The sequence below is a fragment of the Sesamum indicum genome, linkage group LG3, assembly GCF_026168435.1.
Source record: "Sesamum indicum cultivar Baizhima isolate 11 linkage group LG3, ASM2616843v1, whole genome shotgun sequence".
NCBI lineage: Eukaryota > Viridiplantae > Streptophyta > Magnoliopsida > Lamiales > Pedaliaceae > Sesamum > Sesamum indicum.
Window position 1 is genome coordinate 1067415 of NC_142659.1, and position 17741 is coordinate 1085155.

Genomic DNA, 17741 nt, shown 5'->3' on the forward strand with positions numbered 1-17741 from the left:
ACTTTTAATCTTTTGTTATATGAAATTTTTAAAATGATTCTGAAATTGTGAAAATTTAACATTTAGTTTTATAAATTTCATAGAGTGTTGAGTTTTTTTTTTAATTTTAAGGTTATTTTAAAATTTTCATAAAAAATAAAGGATTAAATGTGTTCAATTTTTTTTGAAGTTTAGAATTGTTATGAAAACTCATAAAAATATTGAATTAAATTTGTTGAACTTTCTATTTTATAGGATTAAAAGTGAATTTTGCCCAATAATACAAAACCTTTAGGTGTAGGGGTAGGCATTCGGATTGGGTTGGGTTGTTCAGTAAATCTTTGACCCAATCTTCCAATTACACCTAAAATATTTGATTGATTGTTGGACATGTATGCAACATTTTAGATATATAAGAATTAATTTGTTTATTACATAATACTATTTATTGTATGATTAAATTAATTGATTGGTTCAGTAAAATATAATTAGTATCCATATATGTATAAACATTAATTTTGTGTTTTATTCTCATTAAAATTTATTATATATAACCTAAATTATTTTTCATAACAGATATAGCAACTTAGTAATATCCTCTCCATAGTTTTTCATATATTAAATTCTTAAGCATTATCAAACTTGAAAATATATTACAATCAAACCAATTTTTAGTTTGAGACATTAATTACATTTGTGAGATAGATATATAAAATTGAAAGTTATACACTCTCTCTCTCTCTCTCTCTCTCTCTCTTATGTGCAATTCTTTTATTTTTTTTTATTTTAATACCTTATTTCAATCATATTGTTATTAAAATATAACTCCTCATATGTATATATGATGAGATTGTATGGATCTTTCATTTTTGCTTCAGTAAAATTGTTGTATATATACATATATCTAACTTTCATTTGTACACAACATAAGTTTATATCTTCCTTCACTTATAACTCTTCCTTTTACATGGTATCAGAGCACGCTATAATGGCTGCCAAAGATGCTGATTCCTCATCATCTGAAACAACCCACCAATTCATAAACCTCAATGACCCCGCGAACCTCAAAGAGCATTCATCAAGCATCTTCACTTTTTGAATTAATTCATTGCGATATTTGGGACTATGTTCTGTCACATTTCATGATGGATCGGGATATTTTCTCTCACTTATTAACTGATCAATTCGATCAGGCACTCGCCATCTATTTTCATTGTTCAAATCTTTGACAACACGAAAAACCATTGTTCAACTCTTTGACAACATGAAAAAACCAAAAGCTCCGCCCTCCCTCTCTATCTATCCAAGGGATGGAAGGGCAGAGGCCTTTGGTGTCCCTTCCAGTCAAGAATTGGGGCCTCACAATCACTAGCCAATAGGCTTTTCTCTCATGCCTTTCTTCGCATCTGTCAAGAACTACTTGGATTTATATGCTAAAACAAAAAGTCTTATGCTCGTATTTGTATACAAACTTTTACAATCTTGTTGAAACCCAATTTTCAGCGGAACTACAAAAAATCCCAACTGATAATGGACTTGAATTCCATCTCCCTATTTTTTTACTCAACCAAAGGTATTATACACCAAAAAACTTGTGTAGAGACACCACAACAAAATGGAATTGTTGAACGCAAACACCAGCACTTGCTTCCGAGTAGCAAGAGCTCTTCGGTTTCACTCTAACATTCCTATGAAATATTGGAATGAATGCATTCTCACATCAACTTACATTATTAATAGAATCCCAACACCACTTTTACAAAACAAAGTACCATATGAGTTATTATTTCAAACCAAACCATCTTACACGCAATTCAATAGGAAAAGCTTTTGCTTTATCTCTTACCCTTTCATATCAAAATCTTACAAATATGTATATTGAACCAAGTTAAAATTTTACAGAAAAATAAAAAAAGTGAAAAACAATTTGTATTTGTAAATATTACTTGGGGTGGATTTAGGACAAAACTCAAAAACCGCCACAAATCTAAACAAGTTCATAAAATTAAAATCCGTCCCTAATCTGCCCCAATTACTGTCTCTAATGATTGTTATGAATTTAAACAAGTAATGACAACCAGTTTTTTTACGATTTGATGTGATTATAAATATCTCATTTAAAGAAATTATTAATGTTCTTGATATTTGATTAAATTATATTGAATGGAGGTCAGAAATTATCAATTTTACTATTTTTTTAACATAAAAAATATGAAAAAACGGACAAGGTGGATTAAAAATTTTGAAATAAAGATTAAAAATTTATCAATTTATATATATTTTATTAAATAATAAATAATTTTATTTTAAATAGTATTATAAAATTTAACACATATAATGTATGTCACAAATACTAGTTATGATAAAATTTAGAAAAGCTCGTTATAATTTACGGTCTAAACAAAGAGACAACTTATAGTGCAATATACACTCATCTGATACAATCATGTAAACTTTGAATCATCTATTGAGTGACCCTTTTCTCATGTCCCACTTTTATATATATATATATATATATATATATATATATGAAGAAGTAAGAGCAGAACATTAATCCCTCCAGGCTCCACCTAAGTATTAGCCATGTCCAGACAAATTTACTTAACTGGAAAGATGATTACTTTACCCCTTTTCACCTTTTGGACTTCAAACTTTTCAAAAACTCAACCCTCATTCAATTGGGGGAAATATCATTTTCCACTTTTAATTTCTAGTTAGCGGTGGGATTCTCACTTTTGATATCATAACTTTTAGAAAAAAATAATTTTTTTAATTTTATGAAATTTTTTGTTAGAAATTTTAATTAAAAATGTCACGTGTTTAGCATATGACTATTAGAGTCTTCACACTTTAAGTTCCATTAGTTATGGAATTCTCATTTTTTCTCTCATAACTTTAAAAACATAGTACTTGGCCCCCATGCACTTAGCAGTCATGTGGCCTTTTACTGTTAAGATCTAACGGAAAAGTACCGTGGAAACAAAACTGCTACTTTTTTAAAATTATGAAATTAAAAGTGACAATCTCGTAACTCATAAGATCAAAAATGAAAAGACTCCCACTTTCACTTGCATGCTTAAAACATTGTTGAGTGATATATTTGTGCTCAATCAGAGAATTAACATAACAAAGATTCAAGATATATAAATCAAGAAATTCAAATTCAAATCAAGAACCCTAATAGTTATAAGCAAATGACATGCATTATATCATATATACACTAAAAGGTTTAAAACCACATAAATTCCAAAGCTGCAGAGAAAAAGAGAGTGCACAGTATCCATTCATTACAAAGGCAACCTCACACTAGGAAAACCACCACCAACAACCAAAAAGCCAAGAACATCAGAAATAGATCAACCCTAAACCCCTTCAAGACCGACGATTCTTGCAACGTGCCAGACGGTGCAAAAGCGGTACTGAAGCCCGTTATGTCGGGGTTTGGAGGGCTGCGACTGGAGGGAATTGTTGGCATGAATGGTCCAATTGGGGAACCGGCCGTGGCCGTGGCCGTTCCACCAGCACAGGGCAAGAGAGGAGCAATATCAGGTGGGAGTTGTGTGTATGGAGGTGGAATTGGCAGCAATGCTAGTGTGGATGAGGCCACAAAGGTTGTAGCAATGGCTGCTGCAAGAATGGCTAAGGAAGGCATTGTAATGATAGTGGACTTGGAAAGGAGTTTGATCACATGACTTGTATTTGATGGAAATGTTGAGGGTACGTACCATATGATTGAGGAAATGAAAAAGGGTGTGAATTAATCAATATGGGGGTGAAAGTGTGACAAGAATTTGTGATCATTGGGCATTTGATGAGTGTTAAAGTAAATGGATTGTGTGTGTTGGGCAAGTGGATCGCACGCTGGGTGTTACATCAATATATAACATCAAAGTGTAATTAAAGATTCACACGGACAGGTCACAACTGTAGAGTGGATGAAAAATTCTAATCTGAATTGAGTTTGGTTAAATTTGAACTGTGATAAATATAATACACTTATCATGTAATTGATAATAAATTTAATTCGTCGCGACCAAATTCGATTAAGAATTTTTCAGAGTGGAGAAGTTAAAGATTGTTTGTTAGTGGATTTTATACAGAGTGGTTTGTTTTGAAATGCTTGATTGGCGCATGATTTTGGGTAGCCCGTCAGAGTGGAGAAGTTAAAGATTGTTTGTTAGTGGATTTTATACAGAGTGGTTTGTTTTGAAATGCTTGATTGGCGCATGATTTTGGGTAGCCCGTGAAGGAGGGGGGGCCCTCTCCCTTTTTGGTTGTTGGTATTTGAGTACTTAGTCACGGGAAAATTCTTGTTTAGGTTTGCTTAATTTGGTTGATCTTTTCCAAATTGAAATGAAAACCCCTTTTGACGTAATTTCTTGTAACGATTATGTCGAAGCTACTTATATTTAATTCAAACAAATTGGCATATTTAGGAATGGATTTTATCTACATAATTTGTATGTATGAAGTATAATATGAATGTAACTTTAATTTGCGATTAAAACAAAATTAGACTGAAATAAAATCTATTGTCACCTTGAAAAATGAAAAAGACAGTGTAGAGTGTTTGTTACTAGCTAGTCAAATTAAGCTAATTATATTGGATTTTTCTGATATTTATTATAATTATAAATATTTTCTTATTATTATTTGAAAAAATACAAATACTCACTTACAATTAATGGTCTCTAACAAATATTCAATCTTAAGAGTCTATAATAAGTAGACCACCATTAATTTCAATAGGTTATTTGTAACTTTCCGAACGAGAAATGTATTTGTAATTATGACAAAAATTAAAGGAGTCCATTGTAATTAACCTCCAAATTAACCTACCAACTTCAATTAGGAAAATTCTTGCGGGAACCAAGTTTGACCGAATCAAATCAATCACAGAGTAAATGTATCACACTTGTTATGTAATTGGTCACTTCTCATAAATTATACACCAATCACGCAACAATTATATTATACTGGTTATATGATTTATTCAAATTCGGTCGAGCCTGGTCCAAGCTAGAATTTCCCCTTTAGTTTAGGACATTGCTTTACTAATTTTTACTTTCCTTTTTCTTTATGTCTAATTTTATGTTTGATTCTCTCCTTTTCTTTTATGCCTTTCATGGGGAGAGGGATTGATTACTCTTATTTTCCAGATTACCCAGAAGGGAATAAAATGCTAGAATCAGAAAAGCATGAAAGGGAATTGGATGCTGGGAGAACAAATGGAGTTGAACTCGACATATATTGTTATGATACAAAATGTTACATAGATACCGTAATACAATTAGAAAAAGGGACATGAATAGATTGTGTCACCTTGTGAGCTTCTGCATCTGCAGGGATTGTCTGTCCTGCTCTTTTTTAGGAACTATTTTGGTTCCTATGAAACAGCCAATCAAATCATCAGTCCAACTTAGCAATGAAAGGAAAATTTTCACATTTGATAAGAACGCAGAAATATAATCGATTAGGTGTATGCGAGTGATACAAACCTCAGAGGTAAAACCTAACGATGTATCCGCTGCAACTCCTTTGCCACCCGAGAGGAGGCATCAACTACGCTTTTTATGTTGGAACCTCTAAGATCCGAAATAATCGCTTCAATTTTTGCCATGTCCGACGTACAAATTGATAATATCATTGAATGTAACAGATACTGTCGGCAGGAAAAACCAAGAGCATGCAGAACTCGCACTACCACCAAGTGGGAGGTGCCATTGCCGCCCGTCTCAAGTAAAACAGGGACCTTGTAGAGGTTCATTAGAAAGTTCATGGTTGCTTCTCTTGGAGCTGCCTTGAACAGCAAAACCAAACATTCAGATGCCAAATCGGCAATAATGACCTCACAGGACTTGCTCAGTTCCAGCAAAACTCCAACATTGGCCCCAAAGTCTATTATATCTTTTATGGACGGTTGCTGGTCAGCTGAATTTTCGCTAGGACCGTCATATAAGAGTGTGGGCTGCTTTGAATGGACAAAGCCTGTTCTAGAGCTTACAGAGCGTAAAAGGAATGCCCTACAAAGACCAAGTGTTGGCTCGATGAAATCTTCCATCTCCTTTGCATGAACAAATTCTAAAAGATTTCCAATCTTCCTCACTACTTTTAATTGGGAGAGGATCCTGGTTTCAAGTTCTGGGGCAGATGCTAGAGCCAGGCAAAGCATTACATTGCTTACATTTATAGTTGAAAAATCACCTAGCAGAGATTCAAAGCACTGTGGGACTGCTTTCATGTGAAGAATATCTGAGGTCTTTATGTAATCGGACTCAATGAGCATCACAAGCAATTTCTGGGCATACATAGGAATGGGGTCTTCATCCTCAATCAAAGATGGGTAGAGAGGGAGGAAGTGAACATTAGACACAGACTTCAATTCTTCTGCTGGCCTTTGTTCATCCTCGAATGCCTCATTCAGGAAAAGGACCATGACGTCAAAGAAAATCTTCAAGCATAGAAAACGGGCATCTCCATCTTTGTTTCCCTTGTATAGAGTAGTCAGGCCAGGAAGAACTTGGCGGATGAAAATGATGGGGTTATTACTGACTGCCGTTGACTCCTCTGAGATTGATTCCAGAACTCGCAGAAGAGTTATCTGAAAGTCATCCCTGCCCTGAGATAAGTAACAAAATAGACACCATTGTGCAATCAATTACCTGATTGGATATTACAAGTTACAAAATCTAGTAAGCTGAAAGTCTCAGCAATAGAATTCTGTGCTTGTAAGATATGGACAAGCCCTTGTTAAAAAAAATCCAAATATAATGACTACAGAAGGCTGAAATGTTTCCGGAGTTATGGAAATATTACATAATGCAGAGGTGAGAGTGAATATACAATCAAAGATCTGAATGCTGCATCAACATACAGATACATAAAGCATTTTTTTTTTTTTGTATATTTACTTTAACAGATGTGCATACTGTAGTTATATGTAGTCCATGCAAGGGAACAGTTCAAAAATGATTGTTGGATTTAAAAGCTAAATGTAGTGCCACAAGTACCTCTTTTTACATGCATTACTAATTTCCTATTACAGGTTAAGCTAAATATTAAATGAAAAGAAACATAAAACTAAATTCTTTGGAAGGATATACTGAGATTAGTAGGCGATTAATGCTCTTTATGAAGTAGTACAATATCAAAGAAATCATCAGATTAGTGGTCACAAGCATGCCAAGCAAAAATGAAGTTGGAATTGCTTCTAGGAGGCAAAACTTAGATCCTACTCTCTTGAACTTCAGATTAGAGTAAGCTACCTATAATCAGTGGAATTCTATCGTAGAACAAGATTGACCTTAGGTTTTGGACAAATGAAGTCTGACCTTTCCATAAATTGTTCTGCTAGTTATTAACATATCCAACAATAAGAAAGCAATATAAACCAGTTATAGACATGGCAAAAGCATTGATATTCTATACAACTCAGTTAGGTTCATAAGCAGAAAAGGACAACATAAAATATACACACTTAGTTTTCAGTTATTTACCTGGAAAGGCAATTCTGTCAGTTTAAGTAGATTTGCCACCAGCTGCAGTACCTGTGGGGTGACTACTGAATGCTTAAATGAAGAACTCCCTAGAAGGTGGAGAACCACAGGAAAGAAATGAATACTGTTCTTTGGAGAATTCCGGCTGTTGAGACCTGAAATCTGTCCATGACGCCTGCCCCCCAGAAGTTGTTGAATATCTCCTGTAATAGATTCCAGCAAACCTGGTAAAGCTGACACCACAGAATGCACAAATGCTTCTAGACAATGCTGCACATATTTATCTTTCTCTTTCGCAAGCCTATCCACAGTTGACAGCAGTCTTGCATTGCAGAAAAACTGTGAGAGACATCTCTTCCCATTTTTACAAAGTAAAGCCACAAAGAGGAGTGCTTTGCCCCTCAGGACTTCACTTCCCTGTTCAATAAGTGAGATGAGATTTGAGACAAGATTCTTATCTTCCATTAGGGGAAGAAGGTGTCGCCCAGCATTTGTCAGCAAATGGCTTCCTAGCATTGCCATGTTTAGAAGGTTTAAGCAGATTTGTTGTTCACGTTGATTGCCCTTGAAAACACTAGAATTGATGTCCTTGAGAGGAAGCTTCTCAATAACTTGTTGAATGCTGGGTGGGCTGAAACGAACAAGACGAACCAAACATGATCCAGCAGTGAGTCTCATGCTCTCTTGTTTTCCTGGAGCCCTGAATATATAACAAAGGTTGCTAATTACATCTTGGCTGGTGAAACGTGTGGCCCAATATCCTCCGTGACTAGAGATGTTCTCTATTGTTCTTAAAGCATAAAGCTGAGTAAGATCATCCTCTCCTTTCCGTAAGACAGATGAGATCAAAGAGATCAATGAATTTGGAACCTGACAAAAGGTTAATCAATCAAGAAAAAAGGGCAATGGCTCAAGTATAAAACACCAATAAACCACATAAGTTGAAACACAGTATCAATAAAATATAAAGGCAGCTGTTTGGAACTTATCAGTTAATTAGATGAAATTCAGATGATTGATTGCAGGGCAAAAAATCAAAACAAACCAGGTTAACATGCTCGAAGAGTCATAGCAATACTGAAAGAACCTAACCTGCCAGCTAGAAGAGGGTCGGCTGTCTTTAGATGGAGATTCCTGGGGATTATTATCCCTTGCAGCATCATTTAGAGTTGATATGTAAAAGAGCAATTCACCCATAGCAGCCATAGAAAACCTTCTCACTTTTTCTTGTCTGTCTCTGAGGCCATCGGTGAGAGCACCTAAAATTCCAGAATTTGCCAAATCATCTCCAATGGAAGTGGAATGGCGAATCAACAGGCCTATTAGTGATGACAGTTTTACACGCAAAGCCAATGCCTTAGACTGCCTTAACATTTTGACAATAACAAGCATTATTGGCCCATTAGTCAAAACATTGGCAGCCTCAGCATTGGTGCCTAAAATCTCAAGATACCTAATTACATTTTCCTTCTCCCCATTGACATTCCCATTCAGGATACTTACAATTCTGTTATACAGAATATCCAATTTATCCTTAGGCAATTTCACAAAATCAGATGGTGGAAATGCATGAAATGGAAGGGAAGGAATTGCATCTGATCCTTTATCAAATTTTCTGCTAGGCATTACTGGTCTGACTGAGAGATCAGATGGATGCCATAGCACATCTGAGAGATCTGAAGATGATTTTATCGCATCAAAGTCAAGGGCACGCCCAGAAACATCTCTGGTCCTTGGGGTCTTGAGCTGAGGACTAGCAGTAGGTGGTGTAGGCGCCGCAATGCTCTCCTCCATGTGGTCTGAAGATGATTCATTTTCTTGTGATTTTGACTCATTGAATAAAGGTGTGTCAACTGTGTTAGATGTGTCTGACTGATTTATTATGTTGTTCATCTCCTCGGGCTTCCCCTCATGCTTGCTTGGAGTTGATATGTTATCTTCAGCGGTAGAGGATGCAATGTCAGACCCTTCAGTTTCATCATGTCCATCATCTTCTGTGCTCTCATTGAAATCAAGTTCCATGTCATTATTTTCAATTTTGACTTCTGCCTCATTCTTAGTGTTATTAGGTAATGGTCTTCTGTAGTTCTCTTTCTCATTTTCCCTCTGCAGGTTGGATTTTGCAATCCTTGAAAGCCTCAGGAGATTCACACCACCCATATTATTTGAAGCATCTTTGTCCTTACCATCAGGTATTCTACCTGAAGCTTTCGTTTGGGGTTTACGGCTGTTATAGACACCCCTAATTGGTGTATCTTCTCCTTTCACTCCCGCAGTAAAATTCTCATCTTGTTTGCTAGGCACTCTTAAATCTTTTCCACAAGTGTTGGACAAAGTCTTGTTTCGAAGAGGTCTATCTCCATTGCGCTCTGTAAGCCGCGGTTCAGAAGACAGCTCTATCATGTTAGTAAACGCAGGCTGAGGAGGTAGTGTCAGTGGAACAAACTTTGTTCTCCAAAAAGCATGATTGCAAAGTTCAGGCCACTGTATCCTTTCAGCTGGATCTTTGATCAAAAGAGAATTTATCAGATTTACAAATGGACGGGTTGGACTACCAGGAAGAGCAGGAGGTGCATCTAAAAGAATTGACTTTGCCAACTGAGTGAATTCCTTCTGAACAAATGGAGGCCTGCCAGTATAACACTCATACAGTACACAACCAAGAGCCCAGAAATCAGAAGCGTATGAATGAACACCTCCATCTTGGAATAATTCAGGAGCCATGTAACACGGAGTTCCACGCTTTGCTTGTGGAAGCTACACCCATGCAAGTGAAAACATAAATAGAAGACTCAACGGAAAAAATAAAAATCTAATAGAAAACTATAAAACCAAACCAAGTGACAATTTCATTAAATAAATTAAAGTTAACTATAAATCAGCTACTCATAATTCCTGATGGCAGAAAATATAAGCTTGAAAACCTACCTGGGAAGAAGGTGTCATGGATATGTCACTCAGTTTCCTCGCTAATCCAAAGTCACATAACTGCAGCAGAGAATATAAAGGAAATCTCTTGGTCAGAATTTTACTGAACACTTGCAATGATCTATGTGAAGAAGGGTTGACATAATACCTTTGTATGTCCATTTTCATCCAGTAGAATGTTTGATGGTTTTAAGTCACAGTAGATAATTCCCTTTGAATGCAAATACCTGAATATGAGGCCATTAGTAATTGAAAAACATTCAGTTGCGATAATTGACAAGAAAGTCCGGGGAAAACTCCAAATCTTACTGCAGGGCTCTAACAAGGTCATGAGCCAAATCATGTATAGACTCTTCAGGAAGCTTACCATCCTGCCATATATCCATTAAATCATTGTTAAATCAATGAGAGATTAGTCAAAAGTTCCAATAGAAGGCCTCAGTGTTGGTAAGAGAAGTATACAGAAGAGAATGCTCCCAAGTCCCAACGTATAACGTGCAACACCACACTCAAAAGGTGAATCGATTAACAATCATATTTAGTGGGCAAGAAAAATAAGCACTTGCTCAAGCAATAGTTTGAATATTATGAGCTGAGACAGAGTATCAAGCAAAACAAGCTGATGTGAGAAAGTTTCCAATATAAGACAAAGTTCATGCTTTGAGGTTCAGCTTGTGGCATGAGAGAAAATACATGTAATACACCATACTGTACTTAACTACTAATATATTTACACGTAACAGAAAACTCAATTGCACGAAACTATTTGTTTAGAAATTGCAAGCTTGCAAGGTGCTATTGCCAAGCATTAAGATCAGCTAAATGAATATGTTAGGCTGCTTGCTTCGACCAAAATCTTAGACAGCAGCTTCACAGGCATTCAATATCACCTTCTTCCTTTCATACTTTCAAGAAAACATCCTTCTTGTTATTTATTGGAATAGTCAAAAGGACAAGAAATTAATCTACATGTTTTAGAAAGAAATACAGTTCCCATTACTATTCAGGACAACATATGCATTTGGGGCTCATCATCATTCAACTGGATATCCTCTTGCATCTTGTGCATTAAAACAAATTGTAATACATGACTAGTTAAACAATCAATCACCTGTTGCAATAAGGTCATTAGATCTCCTCCAACACAGTACTCCAAAACTAACCACAAATGAGCTGATGTTTCATACCTGCAAAGTCAGTTAACGATAAAAGAGGGAGTAAGAACGAAGAATCCAATTTAAAACTGAGGGCATCATCAGTGGCTAGGCCATAGGTATTTGGTACATAATCTTGAAAACCCAACTTGTAGTTGATCTGCCAAAAGGAATAATACTCTACTTCTCAAAGTAGCATCAAATCTTACCATGAGTAGAATTTTAGCACATTAGAGTGATCCAAAGTGTGAAGAATTCTCACCTGTATTCAACAATAACAATAGGATCATGTAAAGTAGAAATCCAGGTCCAGGGGGAGAAAATAGCATACACATTTATGCATGAGTTCTTCTAACATGTCAAATATCTTTACGGTGGACTCCCCAACTAGAGCATCTGCAGAAAAACATTGTTCAAATTGCTCTCATGCCTTCTACCCTTAGCTTTCAGAGGTGCCTTCATGGCGAGCAGCACAATGCTCAGAAACATGGAAAAATGAAGACTTAAGTAGAGCCTTTCACATACAGGTTAGCAGGTCTCTAGGCACCATATGAAAAGCTTTCTCCAATAACTTGAGACATGGGCACCCAATTAAATTGGGTGTGGCCTGCATTTGCATCTCTGCGTGTACCATACAGAAACGATCCACGACTTCTTTAGGTGGAAGAAAGGGCTGGATACATTATTTGATTGTACTGGTTGGAAATAAGCGAGTCTAGCATTAACCTATTTTGACCTGATATTCATAACATCAATTGTTGATGCGTGTACAGAGAGCATCAAGGTCTTGCACCAAACAATACCTATATTGGTACTCACTTTCAGATGTATGGAAAACACCATAGCTTCAAACTTACCAGCTAATAAGGAAAACAAATAGAAAGTATAATTCGCACCTAAGTCCAAGTATGGGTACCTATTGGACTGAAGGGAAGAAAGGGGAAAAGAAGTTCAGCGAAGAATCTATTTTGAACTTCTTACAGGAACAGCAAGTTAATGAAGCTAAAGTTCAACAGCAACCTTCTACAAGCTTAATTTACTGAAGATCAGAAACTTAAGCAGTAACCCAACTTCAGTATTAGCTAACTGAATTCAATTTTGGGGAAACTAACGAGTGTGAATGAGATCCACTTTAATAAGATCCATGACTTTATTGCACAGCTGCATAAATCATGCAGTAGAAACACTTCGAAGCACCGAATAACTAGATGAAAAACTGAGCAAACTGTCAGTTAAATGCTTACTTCTTGAAGAACCTTGCTCCTGTGAGATTTATCCACGCTCTTAATCGCGTAATACTCGATTGTCTTCTTCTTTCTTCCTTTGTACACGGTCTGCAATTGTGCATTTCACATAAATACATTTACCAAATGTAATACACGCCCCAACAAAAATAGGAATTCCCTCGGTGATTGAATGATTACTGAGTCAGAATTACCGAGTATTTGCCGCGGCCGATGGCTTCATAAATGTGGTAGTGATTCATGCTTGGGCTTCTCCAAATCTGAGTCGATCGACGTTTTCTGCGTGTGTGTGTGAGAGTGTTTGTGTGTGTGTGTGTGAGTGTTTGTGTGTGTGTGTGTGTGAGTCTTTGTGTGTGTGTGTGTGTGAGAGAGAGAGAGAGAGAGAGCGAGAGAGAGCGGGGAGAAAGGATTGATTGAAATTCAAATTTTGGGAGAAATGACAAACGGTTATTTTGTGGGCTGTCGCCAAACAGTACCCAAAAATTTCAAATATATGTCCTGTTTGTTTTTCTGTTTCTTTTTAGGGATAAGTGAGGTAGTAGTAAAACTTTTAAGGCCGTGTTTACTTGACGGGATAGGATATATTTATTTGGAATTAATTTGGAACAACAAAGTGAATTGTTCCAAATGGGATAAACTACACATATATTTACTAGGGCATACACAATCCACAATATATCCGCCGAAATGTGTTTATAATTCCGGATTAAGTAGGATCATTTAACTGTAAAATTACTTTCTTGTACCCTTGAATTTGAAATTTTACCTTGTCTACCCTCAGCCCTAATTCGTCTTTCCCCTCTTTTGCCCAATTTTGTTTTCTTCCGTTTGACATTTTCCCAATGCATTTGTGATAAGCATAGACAAAAAGCCAAGGACTCTTTTTTTTTTTTTTTTTTTATGGCAAAAACAGAAAGCTAATTCAATGGCAATGTAAAAATAATCATAATGTTTGGATTCATTTTTTGAGTATTTTGTTGTGTTTTGTGGAAATAGAGAGAGAAAAACAAAGATAAGCAAGTGTGTATTAGAGATAGTATGTATGTTTGGATTTATTTTTTGAGATAATTTAAAATAAGTATTATATATTTAATGTTGTGTTTTGGGAGACAAAAATTACTATTCATTGTCAAATCATGTCTTTGGAGATAATTTAAAATAAGTATTATATGTTAATGTTGTATTTTGGGAGACAAAAATTACTATTCATTGTCAAATCATGCCTTTTTTATATATATTTATGTATATATGTGTGTATATATATGTATGTTTTTATGCTAAAACAATTAAAAACACATAAATAAGGTGTTTTTGAATGATGGCAGACATTGGATATGTTTTGACTTGTCTCGAAAATAAGTTGGAAATGAAAACAAACATAGTGAAGATGTTCATCAAGTTTTAACATTAGTTGAACTCTTGAAAAGCTGGAGAGTGGTGACATAATGATTCATGGATAGTGCTTTTTTTTTTCTTTTTTTTGCTTCCTTTTATCTCTTTTACTTTGCATCTTTGCTCGTGATCTCTTCTTTGGAGCCTTCTTGAGTTGCTTCTTCCAAGCTGCAGGGCCCTCTGCTTTCTCTTATCAAACACTTCAACACCCTCATCCTCATCACCGTCGTGCTCCTCATCAGATTCAGCAGCATATGTGCCTGAATCAGGTAGAGCTCCACCAAACAAAACAAAATCTCTTTCCATTTTCCTCTTCTTCCGCTACTCAATTCGCTTTCGGCGCTCTGCTTCTTCCTGCTTCTGCAAAGTCTCTTTTCACCTCTTCTTCTTCCTCTTGTGAAAACCAGTCACAAAATCTTTGAGGTCTTTTTCGTTGAAAGATACAGAGAGAGTTTTGTTCTTGAGGGCCCTCTTTTTTATGCAGCGGGCTCTTACGTCTAGAGGCCCCCGGGCTCCGTCGCCGGCCGCCGCCTCATCCATGAAACCCAAGCTTCTTCCTCGGGGTAAAAAATTGCTCTTTGCTGCAGATTTAATTTGGTAAGTGTAGAAGGCCAAACCGGACATTTCCATTGCGGTTTTGGGGGTATTATTAGCAAAGTGAATTTTCAAACGCAATGGGATAGCTGGTCGGATTGCAATCCTTAGCTCATGTGCCGGATTGTGGCACAAGGTATAATACCGAATTACACTAGGCCTTGCCTAATTTTACCGGGCCACTCATTTCGCAAGTAAACCCGCTACTAGGTGGGATTGAGGCGGATATCTGCCTTATTTCCACCTAGTAAACACGGCCTAAGTATTTTAAAATAAAACACGAGAAGTTTAGTTGTTGAAAAAAAATAGGGTGAAATATACTTTGCCCCCGTGAATTATTTGTCATATAATGATTACCCCATAAACTAACAAATGCAACACTTACCCCCAAAATTAAATTTTTAGATAATATTGCCCTTTATTAGTAATTAAAAATTTCTTAATTGAAAAAGTATATTTTATTTATAACAAAATTTAAATATAATTAGTGAGTTAAATAGTTTGAATTTTTTTTTTTTTTTTACAGACTTAAAGTTAATTAATAAATGAGTACAATAAATATATAAAAAAAATTATAAAAAGATTTTATTAATTTGGTGATAGAACTAAGTTATTAACTACTTATTCTTTTAGATAAAAATGAATAATTAAATATTGGTTTTTTAACATACTTTCTTTAAAAAATATGATAATTTTTTTAACATAATTTCTTTAAAAGTTGTGACAAAATATATTTATTCATTTTTTTCTAAGAATGTTTAACTTTTGGTTAAACATATATACATTCGTAAATTTCTTTTAAGAAGTATATATGAGTTGCTAGTTCTATTATATTTATTGTGTAATATATATTATTTATACTCGGATTTTAATGTAAATTCTTCATTTATTAAAAAAAATAATTTAACGGTGATTTAATGTATAAAATAATAAAATATATTAAAAATAATATAATTGTTCAAGGAATGATGATTTCTTTTGTCAAACCAACGGGGTAAGTATTACATTTCTTAATTTAGGGAGGTAGATATTATATGGCGAATAGTTCAGGGGGCAAGATACTATTACAACATTCGAGAAGCAATACAACAATATTTTTAAATTAGTCAATAATGCAGGTGAAACAAAGATTCAACATGCATATCCTATACTATTATAAAAGTAGACTAACACCTACATGCGTAAGATTGGAACTCACGAGCCTTGGTCCAATTTTTGTGGTTGAACGGACCAAAACAACATTTTGGATTATAAATTATAATTTTATATATTTTTTAAAATTTTATAAAATATTTTTATGGATTATATGCCATAGGGATTATTTACCTTATTTAGCCTCAAAATTTTCCTTTTTATATATATTTTCTCATACTTGCAAAAAAATCCAGCAAAGATAAAGTAGTCCTTTCCACCTCACTGCTTATATGCTATATAATTATTTTTCATCTAACGGGTACTTATAATTTCTCAAATAATGATGTTGTGTTCGTAATTATACCAAATATTTGAAAATATAAATATAATTTATCCTAATTTTAAATTCAAAAAGTTTCGAGCGATTCATCTATAAATTTGAATTATATTTTATTCAATATTTATGAATTTCAAATTCTTCTAATAAGAAATCATTTAATTTTTTTTTTAAATCATCAAATCAAAATCAAATCCATCCATTCATATATAACTTTAAAGAGTTCGATGAGGTGACCTAAATGCCCTCTTCATCATTTATTTCCAAATCTCAAGGCCCACCACAAGAACCGAGAGGGAAATGGGCCGCGACCCAAACCCGGCCTAAGGAAGTCACGTGATCCACGGGGTCAACTAAATTACATCGCAATATAATTTGCGGATCATCCACACCACCCTGTCTGGTTTTTCGGGTCGGATTCCCGGACCTCAATTGAAACAAGTACTCCAAGTCCACGCGCACGACCTGCACGCCCCTCTTTACATATCGCAAGTAAAATATGGTCATTACATTATATATATATATATATATATTTCAAATACTAATAAAGAATAATTACATCGTTCTTTTATGAGGTTTAATATACCGTAGATCACTTGTGATTTGAAAAATTACATCTGACGCTTTTGAGTTTTATTTTTGTTTAACAAATAGATACCTCTATCAATCAAAATTCAATGAATTTGGTGATACTTGCAAAAAAATTGATGAAATTTTATATTTATCCGGATTGACTTCTTACTGACTTATGGCATATAAAAAAAACTTGCCTATCTAAATTGTTCACATAATAATAATATATGAAATGACACTATTACATAAATTTATGATATTAAAGATGAAATAAAATAAAATAAATTTGTGAAAAAACATCTAAGGTCTGATCCGACAATTATAATTAATTTTGAAATAATTTATCTTAAAAAAAAAGTAATTGCAGCATTTCGATTTAAATTTTTATAATTGATTATGAAATGAAAATTTGTAATTAAACTATAAAATTAATAATATTCTCAAAGGCAACAACGGAAGTAAAAAGAAATTGATGAAAAATAATTATGATGTGATTAAAAGCTATAAATTATAGCTTTATTAAAAAATGGTCCTAATAAAATTTAATCCAAGTTTTTAAGATATAAATAGTAATTACATTATTACATTAATATTTAAATAAAATGACAATTATATGGCTATCCTCTGAGATTTTTTGTGTCATTACACGGAGATCCCTTGTGGTTTGACAAATTGCATTTAGTGCTCTAACTTTGTTTATGTCTAACAGATAAATCTATCCATTAGTTAAAATTAATCAATTTTGCTAATATTCGCAAAATAAAAGTTCATATTTAGCATCGATTGAACCCCCTATTGTTTTATTATTCATTTATTGTAGGTCAGGTATTTTTTATTTTTTCATGATCGAGATACCTTTATTGGAGTGAAGATATATCTAGTACTCTTAACATAGTCTCTGTTAACAAAT

At 34.4% G+C, this 17741-nt stretch overlaps 1 protein-coding gene and 1 pseudogene across 1 annotated transcript; both read right to left on the reverse strand.

Moving 5' to 3' along the window:
• Nucleotides 1-5193: 5193 nt before the first annotated feature.
• Nucleotides 5194-13279, reverse strand: LOC105156925 (kinase family with ARM repeat domain-containing protein). The gene is made up of 11 exons (XM_011073190.3): nucleotides 12996-13279; nucleotides 12802-12891; nucleotides 11767-11819; nucleotides 11515-11590; nucleotides 10713-10774; nucleotides 10552-10630; nucleotides 10404-10463; nucleotides 8568-10232; nucleotides 7476-8345; nucleotides 5478-6598; nucleotides 5194-5365 (listed from the first exon to the last, which is right to left on the reverse strand). Exons 1-10 carry the CDS (start codon nucleotides 13041-13043, stop codon nucleotides 5492-5494), a joined length of 4110 nt encoding a protein of 1369 aa, XP_011071492.1. The 5' UTR covers nucleotides 13044-13279; the 3' UTR covers nucleotides 5194-5365; nucleotides 5478-5491.
• An 889-nt stretch (nucleotides 13280-14168) lies between these two features.
• LOC105157062 (uncharacterized) lies at nucleotides 14169-15169 on the reverse strand (annotated as a pseudogene).
• Nucleotides 15170-17741: the final 2572 nt, after the last annotated feature.

Bases quoted from the DNA above. Each gene is read 5' to 3' on its own strand.
- LOC105156925 (XM_011073190.3), bottom strand. From the start codon at position 13,043: ATGAATCACTACCACATTTATGAAGCCATCGGCCGCGGCAAATACTCG. The intron at 10,631-10,712 runs GTAAGATTTGGA...CCTCATATTCAG, and splicing joins GACCTTGTTAGAGCCCTGCA to GTATTTGCATTCAAAGGGAA. The intron at 8,346-8,567 runs GTTAGGTTCTTT...ACCTTTTGTCAG, and splicing joins GACCCTCTTCTAGCTGGCAG to GTTCCAAATTCATTGATCTC.